The sequence below is a fragment of the Desarmillaria tabescens genome (genome assembly GCF_030435595.1).
Source record: "Desarmillaria tabescens strain CCBAS 213 chromosome Unknown EV420scaffold_1, whole genome shotgun sequence".
Taxonomy (NCBI): Eukaryota; Fungi; Basidiomycota; class Agaricomycetes; order Agaricales; family Physalacriaceae; genus Desarmillaria; species Desarmillaria tabescens.
In genome coordinates this window covers 798,948-815,570 of record NW_026848300.1, presented here as the reverse complement: position 1 = coordinate 815,570, position 16,623 = coordinate 798,948, and the positions used below count along the sequence as shown (strand labels likewise).

General features: G+C 48.0%; 6 protein-coding genes across 6 annotated transcripts; 1 reads left to right on the top strand and 5 right to left on the bottom strand.

Moving 5' to 3' along the window:
- Positions 1 to 696: 696 nt before the first annotated feature.
- On the top strand, positions 697 to 2,115 carry EV420DRAFT_1258008 (uncharacterized protein; the record flags this gene model as incomplete). Its single annotated transcript, XM_060466866.1, has 1 exon — positions 697 to 2,115. The coding sequence occupies one exon, from the start codon at positions 697 to 699 to the stop codon at positions 2,113 to 2,115; it is 1,419 nt and encodes a 472-aa protein (XP_060339091.1).
- EV420DRAFT_1757092 (uncharacterized protein) lies at positions 2,101 to 4,209 on the bottom strand. Its single transcript, XM_060480505.1, has 3 exons — positions 3,284 to 4,209; positions 2,432 to 3,237; positions 2,101 to 2,376 (listed from the first exon to the last, which is right to left on the bottom strand). Exons 1-3 carry the CDS (start codon positions 4,107 to 4,109, stop codon positions 2,194 to 2,196), a joined length of 1,815 nt encoding a protein of 604 aa, XP_060339090.1. The 5' UTR covers positions 4,110 to 4,209; the 3' UTR covers positions 2,101 to 2,193.
- Positions 4,210 to 4,230: 21 nt separating this feature from the next.
- EV420DRAFT_21211 (glycoside hydrolase family 16 protein) lies at positions 4,231 to 7,381 on the bottom strand. The gene is made up of 16 exons (XM_060481236.1): positions 6,901 to 7,381; positions 6,794 to 6,853; positions 6,554 to 6,747; positions 6,420 to 6,504; positions 6,185 to 6,367; positions 6,025 to 6,133; positions 5,960 to 5,975; positions 5,762 to 5,903; positions 5,432 to 5,713; positions 5,196 to 5,378; positions 5,129 to 5,138; positions 5,053 to 5,072; positions 4,885 to 4,995; positions 4,719 to 4,823; positions 4,601 to 4,665; positions 4,231 to 4,550 (listed from the first exon to the last, which is right to left on the bottom strand). Exons 1-16 carry the CDS (start codon positions 6,988 to 6,990, stop codon positions 4,457 to 4,459), a joined length of 1,749 nt encoding a protein of 582 aa, XP_060339089.1. The 5' UTR covers positions 6,991 to 7,381; the 3' UTR covers positions 4,231 to 4,456.
- A 504-nt stretch (positions 7,382 to 7,885) lies between these two features.
- On the bottom strand, positions 7,886 to 8,635 carry EV420DRAFT_1633714 (uncharacterized protein; the record flags this gene model as incomplete). Its single annotated transcript, XM_060476227.1, has 4 exons — positions 7,886 to 8,005; positions 8,053 to 8,196; positions 8,252 to 8,314; positions 8,366 to 8,635. The coding sequence occupies 4 exons, from the start codon at positions 8,633 to 8,635 to the stop codon at positions 7,886 to 7,888; spliced, it is 597 nt and encodes a 198-aa protein (XP_060339088.1).
- A 69-nt stretch (positions 8,636 to 8,704) lies between these two features.
- EV420DRAFT_21217 (general substrate transporter) lies at positions 8,705 to 11,231 on the bottom strand. Its single transcript, XM_060481237.1, has 9 exons — positions 10,902 to 11,231; positions 10,819 to 10,850; positions 10,570 to 10,762; positions 10,461 to 10,512; positions 10,233 to 10,393; positions 9,794 to 10,178; positions 9,566 to 9,737; positions 9,407 to 9,516; positions 8,705 to 9,354 (listed from the first exon to the last, which is right to left on the bottom strand). The coding sequence occupies exons 1-9, from the start codon at positions 11,044 to 11,046 to the stop codon at positions 8,901 to 8,903; spliced, it is 1,704 nt and encodes a 567-aa protein (XP_060339087.1). The 5' UTR covers positions 11,047 to 11,231; the 3' UTR covers positions 8,705 to 8,900.
- A 1-nt stretch (position 11,232) lies between these two features.
- Positions 11,233 to 12,771, bottom strand: EV420DRAFT_21260 (uncharacterized protein). Its single transcript, XM_060481238.1, has 8 exons — positions 12,558 to 12,771; positions 12,424 to 12,501; positions 12,312 to 12,371; positions 11,997 to 12,223; positions 11,831 to 11,894; positions 11,748 to 11,777; positions 11,548 to 11,699; positions 11,233 to 11,472 (listed from the first exon to the last, which is right to left on the bottom strand). The coding sequence occupies exons 2-7, from the start codon at positions 12,490 to 12,492 to the stop codon at positions 11,601 to 11,603; spliced, it is 549 nt and encodes a 182-aa protein (XP_060339086.1). The 5' UTR covers positions 12,493 to 12,501; positions 12,558 to 12,771; the 3' UTR covers positions 11,233 to 11,472; positions 11,548 to 11,600.
- Between the last annotated feature and the right edge of the window lie 3,852 nt (positions 12,772 to 16,623).

Here is a 16,623-nt window from a genome sequence, read left to right as displayed (position 1 = left end):
TCCTATTTTCTTTATTTCCTTCCCCCCTTCTCCCAGGAAGCGTGGTCACTTTTTTTAACTCTCCTAATTCTCAATTGTTCCTAACACATAACTGTCAAAACACGGGGGATTGATAAATCTGTGAGCTACATAACACGAGGTCTTCTTATCGTGTCTCTGATTTATTTAGGGTTGCAAATTTTTCAACGGCAGATTTCCGTGAATGGGATATTGAAGGTACAGGCGCTAATAGGCAAGTCATTTACAACCGGGAGAAGTCCCGGCTCCTTCCTCATGTTGTTACAAAGAACCCTCCTCCGGAGCTACGTGGGGTTACCAAGCATGTGAACGAGCTTCGTCTCAACAATTCAATGCCTCGGTTGCCTTGCGGCTCGATAGTATTTCTCACCCTGTGTTTCAAAGCGTCCAAGTGTTTGTTCTCTTTTCAGGCAGCCCTTCCTGCATTTCTTCTAACACCACCGATTAAGCATTTCCGTCTTGAAAATTTAACCATAATCTCCCTGATTTCCGAAGACACCGGCGGGCGACTCAATGGGCCCTCGAAGGATGATCGTATAAGACGTGACAACCGTTGACTGTCTACTTTAGCTACTCCATAGCCTCACGTTGATGCACACTGTCCTTGTAGGTGTCGCATCATACATCAACGTCCAAGCGAAGACTTAACCTCTTTTGAACACAGGAACTAATTCAAGAATGCTAGAGAGAGAACTCTCTACTCTCTCCATTGACTCTTCGTCGAACCTGCCCATCGACAAGCTTCCCAACGAATTGTTGGCAAAAATTTTCTACCTTGCGGCAATGGAGACCAGGCACGACTCTATACCAGCTCCTTTTATCATCTCACAGACATGCCAACGTTGGCGGACTGTCGCGCTGTCGACCAGTGATCTATGGAAATTCATCAGTTTCAATTTCCCACTATCATCTATTCAGTACCTTCGGGCGAACAGCATGCTGTCGAGGTCTCCTACATTCCCGCTCGATCTTTTAATGGATTTCCGTGATCCGTCTTGGGACTGGGAAGAAGAACCTCACGGCTTCACCTCCAATGGCATGCGATCCGTAATCCGACTCCTTGAGCCGCACATCAACCGCCTGCAAGACGTAGATATCCTTCTCGATACCTGGGCACCGATGCATACCTTTTTATTAGAGACTCAAAAACTCGACGTAGCGTCATTACCAGCGTTAAAGCGACTGTCCCTTTCTCGTTGCAACGCCTATTTTGCTCTAAAAGGCCAGATTTTCCAACCCCAGCACTTACGAGACCCCTTACCGTTATTCGGTGGGATCCCTCTACCGGGACTCAATCACCTCTCCCTCGTCGGAGTCCACGTTGATTGGAGCGCTGCAGCCTCGTCCCTTAGTAATCTCACCAGCCTAGAGCTGAAATACCACGCCCCCGACGTCCTTCCTACCTGGAAGGAATTTGCGGACCTTATAGCCGGGTCCCCTGATTTGCGCCACCTCTCGGTGATCGGGTCGTGTCCCGGTGGCGCAGCAGGATCGACCTTAATTTCAGCCCTGATGTTGTCTCATTTCACTTTGGGATTCGTGGATGTGGACGATGCCGTTCAGTTCGTCTCTAGTATGCATTTTCCGGCACTGGAGAGCCTCTCGTTGGAGGATATCAGGAATGCCTTGGATCCCTTCCAGGCCATGCAAGACGCGTCCGCTCTTTTGGAATGCTTTGTCCGAGTGACGAATTCAACGATCCCATTGCATGGGATTCGGTCTCTGAAGCTTAACGAAATTTATACTACCAAGGAGGAGGCGCTGGATAGTTTCTTCTCAATCCTTTCCTCGGTGACGGAGATGGATTTGTCTGAGAGTATCCCTTTGGGTGCTCTTGAGCCCAGTCCTGGCGTCGTTCCTTGTCCGTTACTTCGCACTTTACAGTACCGTTCTTATGACGATTGGTCTAAAGTATGTTCTCTGGTCTATTCCAGACGTGACCTCGGCATTCCTTTGCACAACTTTCATGTCATCTTTCAACAAGAGCCCGATAATTTACAAGCTCTTTTACAGGCCGGTGTTCTTGTAACAATAGATACCAATTCCGACTCAGAAGAAGACGAGAGTTCATATTCATTTAGATCTCGTAGCCCTTAACTTCAGAGTAAATGTATGAAATGCCTTATCTATACATGAATGCGTGATTACAATATGTTGTTACAAAATCAGTCCAAATCATAGCAAAGGTAGCCATTCAGTCAATGAAAATATGCTCTTCTTCCCAACACGAACACTCCCCTGAAACGGCAGCCCATCTAGTTGCAGGCTATCATCCTCTGAAGGTAATCCCGGCACATCCACGCAGACAGCAACAGTTCCTACAAGACCAGCCAGCGCACCGTCAGCGCCAAATATAACCTGCGAAAGTAAATTAATAGTACCTGTGTCGTCCAGAAAGAGAGAACGTAAATACCTTGCTGACAAAATTACTAAACTCCTTCTGTCGTCCAGGTAGTACCTCTAATGGGACTTCTTCTATCTTCGCGCTTACGGCAAAAGCACTACCTCCATCTTCGTTGCTTTCTGCCGGGACGCACTTGGAAACCAGCCATTCGTCAGGCTGTATGTGCGCAAACGCATGATCCGGCAGTGGATCGGGAAGGGCAGCGTCGCTTTGTGGCGGCTCCCCATCGAACACCAGCACACCAGGTAGAACATGGCTGACGTCCAAGTCGATGTTCATACCCTTCGGCAAGACAATGCGAGCAAAGACAGTGCCACTCGCGAAGAAAATGCTCCCCCGAGGCTTGATCTTCATGTCATGAATAGTGACATTGCGCAAAACCTTAGGTCGAGGCCGAGGTCCCGGAAATACGGCATCCACTGATAGATTTGATACCAAGGGTGTTGAGATAGTTATTGGATTAGGTAGTGCGGAGAGGTACCGTGATAGAAAGGTAGAAAGAACGGAAGAAGAACCAGATGGTAGGGGAAGTACTGATCCCGTCATGTGCAGGGTAATATTCGGATGAGTCGTTGTGAATGATTCTGTCGTCACATGAGCAATTGGAACGTCTGGAGGAAAGGATACGACGAATGGGAGGGGTGGCAAAGTGAAGTTGAATGATGGAGGTGCAGGATCGATGATGGTCGCACAAGCCGCCAGAGTCAACTTGTCGTTGACAGTCGTTACTGAAAAAGATTCAAGGTTTATAAGATCTTCCAGGGAAGGAGATGGAACATTTCGACCAGGCTGGGGTAGTCCTGGAAGTCTAGGAACTAGCACATGTCAGAATGGCCAAGATAGTGGTATACACAAACTCACTTATCAACCGTATGACAGTGTTGACATCTCTGAATTTATTGTGAAGATTATGCCTCCAACCAGTATTGCCTAAGCTACCCCCTTCAACGGCAACCTCTCCAATATCCATTTTCAGAGCGAATGAGCCTTCTCTCCATGCCTCTTGGACAAAGGATTTCAGGACAGAACCGTTAGTCGTTGGCTGAATGAATACGGTTGTGGAGACGGGCTGAAGCCATGATAAGTCGTCAGGAGGATCAGCCGTTATGGCTATTTCCTGGGAAGGAATGGTGAGAGTTGCCAGTCGTTCACCATGCTCCGATACGACATGTACACTGGACATATGGACTGAAACACGGTCCAACTTCCGAATCCCCCATCTGCCTAGTGATTTCCACAGGTCCTGCACCAGATTATCCTGGTCGGCACTGTTCATACCGGTAACACCACCAGCGTCCAGGCCTATTCTTCCCTCTATTAGAGCCCATATTTCACCGGTATCTGTCATATTGAGTACATCCACGCGACTTGGGCCCTCAAAGACGAGTCCATCGTTAATGATGGTATCGGGAGACAGGTTTGAGGCCCGTGAAGCGTAAGACCATGCGAGTAATGCGAGGGCGACAACAACGACAACGCAAAGCAATAGGGAGATAAAGAAAACATAAAGCAGTTTATACAGGAGCGGTCGTCGAGACTGCGTGTGCAATGGCTCGATATCGGACACGGACGAGGATAGCGAGCTCGAGGCGGGCGGGATTAAAGGCGTGCGTTCGGTAGGAGGCTCCACGGCTCTTCCTTTGCCCTTGTCAACAGGACGTCCATTGGCAGAGTTGTTGAGGCTCATGCCTTAAGCCTTGGCGGTCACACAGTGAGCACAATAGAGAATCGAGCTTGCTCGTCGTGGAGGGCAGCTTCGAGACAGTGGGCACGTGTGTCCATGCTAGTGGCCCACGTGAAAGTCACTGAAAGGTGACTTCCGAAAATGACGATTTCTTCCAGCTGGCAACAAATATCAGTATTGCCTGAACAGTTAAACTGCTCTACATGAGGAGGAATAAATAATGTAATGACTGCTTGTAATGCGTAATACGTGTAGGCAGTAATAAGACAGAAAATCCTGAACGCTGATAATACATTAATGATGGACAAATACTGTTTATAAAGTCCTGACAGGAAACCAAAATGTCCCATCTAGCAGCCATTCACCAAAGAATTCTTAGGGATCGTCTGGCCATAGTCGTCGACCCATGTTGTATAATTAGGGTTGGTGTATGCACCCGAATAGCTTCAAATAGTTTCAGATGCATCTTATAGAAGCAGGGGAAGTGAACGTACGTCGAGATATAATCAGCCGTCGGAAAATCCTCCGGATCGCACCCGATGTTAATGTTATCCGGATCCTGAACAAGCGTAAGAAAACAGCAGAACACCCTTAGAAAACGTTTCAACCAACCTGGTATACGCGGATCCAATCTATGAGCATGATTGCCGGAAAGGTGAGGTGCTCCAAGTCTACATCTCCGAAGTTTGTCGACATTCCGAGATTCGCCAAGATATACTGCACATCAACAACATGTAAGGAAACGTACGACAGGCGCATGAAAGAAGCGCCTACGAACCATGGGTTCTTTTGGAACAGGTCGGGCAGAAATTTCGGTATCCGTGTCAGCTCCAACGCCTGCGGCGTTTATGGTCCAAGCCACCTTGCCGTCGTTTACCCATGTGATATACTGCGGAAATGATATCATTAGCATAAGGGCATGCTAGCGAAAATCAAACCCTCTCACAGCGCCGTCAGAATCGTACCCTGAAGAACATTGCATTAGCTCGCCATGCGGCCTCAGAACTCCGACAGTAGCTTACCAGGTTTGTACTGAAAGAATATCCCAAAATCAGCAGACTCTCATCTCGAAGCGTCGAATAAGGTCACCTCAAAAGCGTAAGTAGCATAGCATCCAGTCGATAGTTGATAGCATTCCGAGTTTGTCGTTGAGACCACTGAAGTTGCTTGCTGTGTCGATCCACCAATGTACGAGTTCAGTGTAGATATACTGCTATCTGCGATGATCAAGTTGTTCGTGCTATTATCCCAAACGTATCCCTTGTTGAATGGCTACCACATAGAATGGTCAAATGCGGCTAACGAAGCGCAAGAAGTTCACGCACTGCCCACTGTCCAGATTGCGATACTTCGCCAATTTCATCGCTAACTTGGGCTTCGAAGACATCTATTTCGGGAGCAGAGCGCCCGACGTATGTGCCATCAGAATGTTTAGGACCTGGATGGCTCTCGCCGTCGCAGGTACACCGCGAGAGACGCTGTCCAGGCAGATATGAGAGCTCATAATTCGAACTTGAGTAACCGCTAGTTAGTGCAGCCGTGGGTTCATCGTTAATAGTTTGGTTAGGCGCTGTTCCGACATCACAAGCGTCATACGTGTAAGGCCACTGAAAGCGAATGTAATTCACGCGCAATGAGGATGATATTTGACATACCATTCCGTCCAGCGTCGCGCCGTACCCTGCACGCCCTAGATTTCCCATAGCCCATACGGCGGGCCACAAACCGACAACATTACTGATCCCAGGAAGCTGAACAGAGGCAGCTAAATAACCACCGGTGAAGCAGAATTTGTTCCTGCAAGGAATCTATCAGACGGTAACACAGGTTGCACAAATCTGCCAGAAGGTTACCATGTCGACACCATACCTACGTCGCGTGCATCAGTGGCAGTATGTGTGCGGAGGTTAATGCTTACCTCCTTGGTAATCCAAGTCGTGTGTTTCTTTCTTGGACAAAGTGATTTGTAGAGAGCCATTCGCAGTCGTTATTGCTGCAGGATCATACCACTCCATATTGTTTGTTGCCTGAAAAGAAGTCATGAATAAATCATCAGGAACTATCCGGATGAACCGCACCCAGTAATGCAAATCGACTGCTTCCCAGTAAGGATCATCGCCAGAATAGAACGTACGCCCCTCTGTCTCGAACTCGTCCGAGAAGACAAGTTGCCACTCAGTTCCATCTCGCCACGAAGTGAAGGTGTAAGCATCTTCTGGGGTGTCCGCGTCAATGAGGCCGAAGTTACCAATATCGGGAACCTGAATAGGAATAACATCAAAACGCCGCCAACATAAACCATCTTCTGCTGACCTGGCCTGAAGCGTTGACTCCAAGATTTGAACTTGTTGTTGTCGTATTTAGGTCTTGCACGTATGTCATAATGGGATACCCGATACTGCGAAGTGTAAGGGACTGATAGCGTCAACAGCACTACAGGTACTCACAATAGCATAAGGATCCCCGTACAAAGAATCGCCAAGCAGCCTACGTTTGCGATCCCTCGCCTTGAGAAAGAAAGATCTGCATCTTCTACTATCTTTCCGCCGCGCACCATAGGTAAGTGGAGTGCATCATCAGGCTCTTCGACGTTTGGTGACAGATTAGAGCCCCACGTCAACGGGTCAGCACCGAGCGAAAACTATCGAACATTAATGGATGATCATGGTCTATGAGTTGGCACGTACTTTGCCAGACAATGACGGCGTTCTCGAACTTGTTGACCCCGCAGGATATGGATTGTCACCCTAGAAGGCTGGTGAGAAACCTGCAGGCGGAGAGAAGAAATGCATACCCATTCTGAATCACGATTGCGCAGCCTTTGTGATGGGCTACCGGTCAAAAGACTTATAGTGGACGAATCGAAATGGCCACTCCGTGCCATGATTCAGGCAGAAAACGTACGGATGAAAAGGTGGTGGAGAAGAGACGGGAGGAAGATTAAAGTCATCACGCTCGTCGCGCAGTCATCCCAAAAAAAGTCATTGTGATACCTGAACATCACCCGCGGATTCTATAAATATGACTGCGCAGTTATGGTCAAGGAAGATGCACCGATGGACTTCTAGTCATTCAGTGACTGACTGAGAATGACATATAGCACCTCAGTAGCACCCGAGAAAATGTCGAAGAATGGATGTTGTCTGTCGTTGATCGAATGAGAGAAGGCAAGTCGACCTCCGTCCTACCGGTGTTCTACTACCACCTTTGATGGTCGGCCTCGAATCCGTAGCCATTTCGTCATCAAATGAAATTAAAACGTTGTAGCATTGCGAGGCAGGGCGCTACGCGGTAGCTGCGGCGCGGCCAGGCGCGGCACTGGATCCATGATGCACATAGCCAAGCAACTATCACTGGGAATCTGCGACGGTGCTGTCAATGCAATGGGACAGGCCATCCATCGAAGGCTAGATGAGGGTAAGAGTTCCTTGTGAGATGGTGGCCGTTTGACAAGTTGTGGGAGCTAACCTGACGCCACAGAAGGCACCGCTTCCGACGTTACTGTGATTGGTGATATGGCGGCTGGAAGGACGTCCACTACCTGAAAAAACAACCGAAGCGGGGTCGTGATTTGACGACTTGACAATACAGAAGATTCATTTCCTAGACTGATGTTTGAATGCATCAAAATTATGCCTTGACTCAAACGTTTCACAGTTTAGGGAATCGCAGATGGTTGAGTGCAACAGCTGTAGCATCTATTGGCTACAATCAACAGTGTAATGATTTACAACAGACTAAAAAAGACCGACTAACAACTCAGCAGAATACACCGTAATTCATTCTTTGTGAAGACGCGAGACGAGCCAGTGTCGATATACAAAATATACAAGGCAGGCGATGATTGCGATGGCAAAAACGATGGTCTTCGACCCAATGACAGACACCTCTTTCTCAACCTGATGAAGAGCTCAATGGGGGTGACAAAAAGAAAGACATGACCTACCACAGACGTGAAGGGCGAAAGTATAGGTATTGTGAAATGAGAGGGTAGGAACCAACGTTGTGGACGTTGTGCACGACGCTGGTTCACATGAGACATGCAGACGATTAAGATTGCGAGAAATATTATGACACCAAGTAGGGCCCACTAGGATACGCGATCAGGAAAGGACGCGTCGAACACCAACAGGATAAGAACACACCGTCAGTTTCTCCATTCTCGCGATTTTATCCTCGTTTGCCTTCATGAGGGCATTACGTTCTCGCTACAAGGTCATTGTGGTCAGGAGACACCAAAACGAACAACCAATGCTCACTGAACGCTTCAGTTCTTCACCGAACGAAAGTGTCCGCAGTTCCCGATGATGCTCTGTTCGTGCTGACAGTAAAGTCTCTGCAGTCAGAGCCCGAGCAGCCCAGTACTGCTCGACGCGATTTCGGGGCGTTACATCGCCTTGAGGTGCTGGTATTGTCCCGCCGTGGTCAAGCGAATATTTGGTCGAAACACTGGTACCAACGACCTGTACGGCACCAGAGAACGGTACTTTCGTGGGCGAATCCGGTAAAGGTCGTTTCAATTTGTTCATATGTTAGAAACGTAGAGCACCTTCAAGGTGGTTGTTGAGAGAAGTACCAACATTACGTCATCTCACAGCCACAAGAGTGGGAGTATCCATAAAAAGCGTCTTGCTCTAGGATAAATACAGTTTATACTGGCTACAGCATGGAAATATACGGTGTAAATGGGGGGCGCATGGACGGGGCGGTCCTACCACTCGAGAGGCAACGTGGTACGTGCGACTTGGTGGCTTTAAGCCGATCCGATCAGCAAAGTTGACAGACAACCGCAATTTACGAGCGTCGTTGCTTCTCATTATCGCCCTGATCCTCCTCCCACACGGAGGGCGCTGTCGATCCAGCACGGTGCTCCTCATCGCCTGCAAGACCCCATCTAACCGCCTCTCTCTCGATCTCAGCGGTAGTGAGCCGAGGTAGCTCGTTGCCAACCTTGACATACCACTCGCCCTTTGTGTAGGCCTTGGCAAAGACAATGTCGATCTCTTCCAGCGTACGACCCTTGGTCTCAACATAGAAGAGCCAAATGAAAGGGAAGAAACACAAGTTGACGATGCCAAAGAAGAGGAAGGTGCCGAAACCACCGAGACTATCGAGCATGGGAGGAGTCCACATAACGACAGCAAAGTTCCATAGCCAGTTTGTCATGGTAGAGATGGCATTAGCATTCGTACGGATGGCGTTGGGATTAATTTCAGCTGGTAGAAGCCAAGGCAATTCAAGCCATGTGCTATAATAGATATTAGAAGATCGTAGCGGTCTAAGATTGCGGAACGCCGTACCATCCAAAGGCCATAAGGAAGAGGAAGAGGGCCACAACAGCACCGTACGTCGCAGTGTTCTCTGTATCACCTTTCACATTGTAAGGGATGAGACAAAAGCATGCAAGGAACTAAACGAAGCATTGAGATTTTGCTGTAAAATCGCAAGTTGACACTTACCATAGACAATGCTTGACCAGCAGTACCCCACAGGAACATCTTACGCCGACCGAGACGTTCAATCATGGGGTAGGAACCAAAGGCAGAGAGAGCATAAACTGTAGAGTTGACCCCTCCTAATATGAGTGCAAGCTGACGGTCAAGACCGATGTACGTCTGGAAAATTACAGGGCTGACGGCACGAGCGTGAATTTCATCAGTGATTATGAGATTATTCATAAGACGCACGCAAAGTAAATGATGGCGTTGCATCCACCAATCTGCTGGAAAAGCTGACTGGAAGCACCGATGAGCGTGCGCCTAAAGTGCTGTGAAGGACCGCCGGTGAAGACGTGTTTAATTTGAAGTTCTCCGACAGACTCGAGGGCTTCGACAATGACGCGCTTTTGCTGTTGGGTAGCCTCCGAGTCGACGCGTTCAGCACTCAAGGCCGCAACGACATGTTCTCCCTCCACGGTTTGTCCGGTAGACAGTAGGTAACGCGGAGACTCGGGTAGTTGAGAAATACCTAGGATAAGTAACATTGCGAATATGATCTGAAGACCGATGGGGAGACGCCACGAGAGTGACGTATCGATATAGGACAGTCCAAAATCGATCCAATACGCAATGACTATATTTGCGATCAGTTTCCAATCGCATAACTAGAATGAAGAGTCGGTCATACCAGTGCCCATAGCGATCATACTTGCTTCAATGCAAATATGGAGACCTCGGTTGTGAGCCTTTGAGCACTCTGCTTGCCAACTGGGGATCGTTGCGGTATTGAGACCGTTTCCGAAACCCGTGACGATACGTCCAATCACGAATTGATGCCCGGCTTTATGACTGCACATGAGATATGGAGAAACGTAAGTCCTAATTCATCGGAAACGAAAGGGATCATTCAACGTACCCAGGCATAGAAGTGATCTGGATAAGGGCTCCGATGGAGACCCAGAAAGCGCCTGCCGGAACCCCGTCAGTGAATACAACTGATAGAACGTGAAAACATGCAAATTCACCGATCATGATGATCTTTCTGCGTCCCAGTTTATTGCCGAACATGAGGGCGAAGATCGCCCCTGCAAGGCATCCAACTTCATAGATGGCGGTGTAGAATGCCTGCATTGTGGACGAGTGCTTGCTTCCAACATTGTCTGGATTGAGATCCGGAAATACTCGATAGAACTGAGGAGCAGAGATGATCCCCGACATCTGCGAAGTGTATGTTCATCAGAAGAGAAGAAGGGTCACAGGACGGGAAGACGCACGACTCCCTGGTCATATCCAAACAATAGAAATCCTAAGACTGGTCAGATGCCGCCCTGGACAATGTGGAAAGGGCCTATCTCACCGAGAGTAGCAGTAATAGTGACAGCCGTAAGGAGCCTATCGCCAGTAAGTCCCATGTAATGAGGTATGCCATCCTTGACAGTGGCGCGAACGCTCTCCGTGGAGACTTTTGCCTCGTACTTCTCAGATGGGGGAGAGTCGGTCATGACAGTCTTCAAGATAGATGTCAATGGTAGAGATAAGCAATAGAAGTCAGGATGTGAGCAAGCCTCAAATCGGAAAGCTTGCTGGAAGTCGGACTGTTATTGGCGGATAGATCAAATCACGCGTAAGCAGACAGCGACTGGAGGGAAACAAAGAAGCCATCTCGACGTTATCCCGTCTTATATACAAAAATAAAGGCAGTTTAGTAAGTCCGAAGCTTTTAGAGCTAGTGACGCACCAAGGTACACCACGCGGAAAAGTATTCCTGATCGCCCTTGGCGAAACGTAACATAAATAGAACCTCTCCACACTCCTCCCGTGGAAATTCGAAGTACACTGTATTTCATTTCCATACTCATAGTTTTTCCGTTCGCCCGTTCTCTTTGATCCAACATTCACGATTCTTTCTGGCATCACATATTTCGACTCTGCGACCAACGACCGATCAGAAAACCAGTAAGTCCGGATGTTGTTATAAACCAATTATTTGTGGGGCGTCGAACCTTGTTTTAGGAATCAGCTCCACAATCATGCAGCCATGTAACCGAGAGCGGACCTATGAATTTGTACTGCCGACTAGCGCGCATCGGGTCGGGTTGTTTCGGGTGTCTGCCAGCATTCTTGGTCCTAACACGCCTTCGGAAGAGAATAATTTCTGTATATTTATAGCATTAAGGAGCGCTATGAATGGTACCAGAAGCACCGCTAAAATTAGCAGAGTAAATGCGAAATGCTTCAGCGAACAATGAACAACGAATTGTCAATCCTGAAAGTTGAAGCACCTACTTTGGGTCTCCCAAGCTCCAAATCAGTACGGCCCGGTGGCCCATGTTTCTTCCGGGCTGAATTACTAAACACGAAAATTAGTGTGGCGCCAGACTGATGTAGCTCTTTATCAAATGTTAGTAATGACTTGAACGGCGCGGAGCTCGAACAGCACTTACCAGCCTACAAATTCTCGTAGGGCCAACTAGGAATCCTGAAAAGCCGCATGAGAATATGGCAGATATGAGAAATCTCAGCAAGGTGTTTCACTCCTCGTGTCTTGTTAAATATTTTAATAGATCGAATCATCCAATGACTGTGCGTGCTGTAAGGACAGACTCGCGGCCGCAGGAACTGCAGAAGCATAGCTAAAAAGAAGGTTGGCGGATGAGCGTGAGCGAGCCAGTAAGGCAGCTGAGAGCCATTAGAAAGTGATCATTATCAGCATCTACGGCGGCCTCGAGAAAAGCGGCTCGAAAAAGGACATAGAAACTTAGCTCACTTGCGAGGCCATCGCGCAGTACTGGTAGAAACGATCCGCCTGAAAGTTAACAGTTGCTGCCTAGATGCGAGCTAGAGCAGCCATCAAGACGAATTTCAGAGAGAGTACGCACTGGAGACAGACATATGCTGAGACATGACAGACCCAAATGGATGTATACCCAAAAATACGAGATTAGCATGCAGTCATACTGTAGCCTCAGAAGCACTTGAGCAAATTAGGACGAGCTTGTCGGTAACGGCATACGTAGTCGGGTCGTATACAGCGTTCATTTCAAAAAGCGATGGCATCAAGGATTCAGCATCGGGAGTTACACGTGGTGGCGCTTCCTCGAAATGGACAACGGCGGCCCGTGGGGGCACACCAGATACGGGCCGAAGAGCGCTTGTAGCAAATAGGGTGGACATGTTCCAGACTGGAACTCAAGTCACTATGGGGCTGGAATGAAAGTTAGGTGATCTGTTCGAAGTCTAGCCAGCATATCTATGATTGTACGGAGCAAATGTTGCCTCGCTACTTGTTAAGCGGTAGCTTCCAGAGCCTTTCATCCTTTCAAGTTCACATGAACAGCGATCTATGCAATTGCATAAATGTCAGCTATTCTAATCCAAAGTTAGATTGAAGAGATGTAAGTTTTCAGTGCAATGCAAGTTCGAGGACCTGGTAGATGAGACACCAAGTCTTTTATGTAAGCCATAAGACAGTTGTCGGCGTTTCGTGGGATGGGATACTACATCATAGGCACGGATTCTATGTATCGAGTAACGAGTAACAAGATAGTGACAGTTCTGGGAATACGATGAATAAAGTACATCCACCTCCATGGAACGTAGTGACACGCTGTCGTTCCCTTAAGCTACCATGGTCCAACGGCAGTCGAATGATGACAAACAGTCTGATATCCATCCGGGATTCCTCATGACCAGGAAATGGGGGAAAGCGCCACCTAGAGGCCGAACATGTCCAATAGAATGTGGATCAACCCTGGATAAGATGGGCTGATCGGTGGGGAAATTGGGGTCCTGATATTGATTCGTGGGGGCGGGGCATCGTCAGGGCGTGGAAGTGCAGAAGAAGCACTCGCCGACCATACGCAAACAAAACAAAGCTCTCGGCTTTGATCTATCAAAGAAATCAGAGTTTATTCTTCGGAGACCACTAATAATCACCCACATTCCTTGAATATTTCGGTCACCAATAAATATGCGACCCTGAGGGGTAGCGTTGCTTGCGCTTGTAGCGAAAAATGACAAAAATGATGACCCCAATGGCTAAAACAACTACAGCGCATACAACCCCACTAGCGATGGTTACGTCCCTCCGACCTTTGCTGACAACAGAAGTATCTGTGTTTCCAGAGGCTGGTGCTGAGGAAGTAGGATTGGAGGAGGATACTTGGGATTTGGAAGGATAGGACAAAACCGTGTCCGACTCAATTTGGATGATCGAGCCGGAGGCGACAACGGTCTGTGGAACAATTATTGTAATAGATTGGACTTCTTGAGTCGTGATGGTATTTGTGGACGACACGTTCCACACGTCCCGATCGTTATTACGCGCTCCAGTCATGCTAGGAAAAGGATATACGGGAGAGTACGACCCTTATGAAGGGAGTTCGCAGGCTCCACGTATCAATTGTACTGCTATCGTACCCCGGTTAAAGAACAGAGTTCGGGATGTCTTGGCACGAGTTGACCGTGGTAAGGCGACTCTCACGAGTTATCGCTGCTGATCAAGGGAAATGCCTAGCACTGTACAACGATGCGAGTGCGAGGGCTAAATCCCAGATAAAGGAGCAAGAAGTCTGATCTCTCTGTTGGTAAACACCGATGCGTGGGTTATTAGGTGATAGCGACCATGAAGTGGGCATCAAGCACGCGATTTAGATGCAAAAATTTGGGATATAGCTGTGAGAAACCCTTCTAGAAGTCCTAGACTATAGTCCTGAAGCCTTTCGGAGAATACAAAGTTCAGAGGAAGAGGTTAAGATAGTCGAAGATAGAAGCTCGTCCCTCGCTAGTCTTCAATGTCCAGGGGATAAGAGATACCATAGGCAGCTTATTGGAGAGGTCAGAAAGTTGAAATCGGTGCTTCTGTCATCTCTACTGGAACCAAGGAATGAAAATTGCTACGAATCTTTGGCGTCAAGTTCACAAATGACTCCAACGTCCTGTTCAGCTCATCAGTTCGACTGCATTCATGTATCAGTCAAAATTTGCGCCCTACCTAGGCCTCTGGTAATTGGTTCCGGTTCCTAGATGACAGCAAGAGGAGAGGTACCGTGATTGCGAAAGCGAACTTGGAAGAATCGAGCCAGATCTGTTTCGGCCCGAAAGTTCCGATGTCCACCTTGCTCGGAATGAGCCGGTTCAGGCTTGGACAACCACCGCATTCACAATCAAGAAGAGGTTCCCGTGAGTTCAATTATGATGGTTAACTCAAGGAAATGATTTATATAATGTTGGTCTTAGGATTGGCTGAAATGGCATGATTTCTCGATCTACCGTAAGAAATCGTCGATGACATTGTTGACAATCTGCAAGATGATCGTTCCGTCTTGATTTCCCTTCTTTCCGTCTCTCGACCATCGCGCTCTCGTGCACGAGTCTATTTATTTCGTATCATAAAAATCAAGCACATCCGGGACTTCAATTTGCTTTGTGTACTCTGTCGGCTGAAATACCGCCGCTCGTCAAAACGCTATACCTCTCTTGATCTTAAATTCACTTTCGCTGCTTTGGAAACTCTCCGTCGTCTTGTTAATGTCGACACGTTGTATCTTAACTCCTCCAACTCCCCTATCCTACAAGATGTTCTAAATGTTTTGTCGCCATTGTCTGTGACTACTCTGGTTCTCAGGCATGTTACATTCCAGGGCAACCCAGGTATTCACGAGATCTTCACTATGTTCTCCGGAATCAAGTGTTTCTCTGCTTATTCTGTTTTCGTCGAACCGTATGCTGTTGACGAGTGGCACAAAGGACCCCTCATAGATGAGCTCTCCCTGTACGACTCGTCGACCTTGGTATCCATCATGCCACATTCTGTCTTTCGTAGGCTTCGAAAATTGTCCATTGAAGGGTCCATCTCCGGAACATTTGAGACCACTCAGACACTCATGGATGTTACCCGCAACACGCTTCGAGAATTGTGCCTCATCAACCCTTCTGTGGAACGTAAGTGGCTTTTACAGGGGAGCGATGTCCACTAACAATTTCTTATGTAGAGAGAGGCTGGGGGTCTCTTAATGATCCGAATATCAATCGCATTCGGTCGCTCACCCTTCGAGTCTACGTCGGTGCCAGCCCACCCTACGCGGCCTATGCCTTCACGGACTTGCAGTGGTTGGCGCATGCTCTGAGCAAGATGCAAGGAGATGCGTCTTTACCTGAGCTTCACATCGTTTTCCAGATCGAGGATATCAACCTTCTCATAGTGGAGGGCATGGAGGATAATAAGCAGGATAGCCTCCTTATATGGCGTCTCACAAAGACTTGCGAATTACCTTGACCACTTGGAAAGGACCTCAGGAAATTCTTCTAGACGAGACTTCCTATCTGGAGGCATGGGAAAAATGGCTAAGACGCGTTTTTAATGATTTCCCTTCCACGAAACCCTTCAATATTCAATATCAATATGCGCAAGACAGTCAATTGCAAACCTTCTGGTGGGAAGATTTTTAATCCAGTACATCTCAACACGATTCCGTTTTTCCGACATTCACACCTGATTTCTCTCCGGACGGCATGTTTTGCATCATCTCAGTACACATTATCTTAGCCTATCTTAGCGGCCTGAATCATGCACGTGGTTGGGTTGTGAAAGTTTGGCGGTAGGTCTGCTTCTCGTTTGTGATGTTTCTCAAACTGTGTCCAGTTCTTTATCTATCTAGGTTACCATTGCGTACTTGCTCTATTTTTATAGCATCTACGTCGTAGAATCCGACCGCCAATAAATGAATGTTGAACTTCACTCGATGCTATGCCAGGTTAGCGCCTCCGCCGCTGTTATCGTTACGCAGTATCCTGCTCGCCAAAAACCGAAGCCTCGGACGCTTATCCATGATACTTCGACTTTATAGCGTTCAGCCTGACCGCATGCCGGTCGTGCGTACATCTACGCGAGTCCGAATAGCCAAAGGTCGGGACCTGCCTGGAGCGGGACCATGGTTCGGAGCGGCGGCTTAAGGCTACCATGCCGACATCCTGGATAAAACCTACCTTCTCTTTCTCGCTGGCATAGATAAACCAAGTAAAGTGAGTACATTCCTGCCGGGACGTGACGCAAGTGATTTGAATCACTGTGTAGAGCA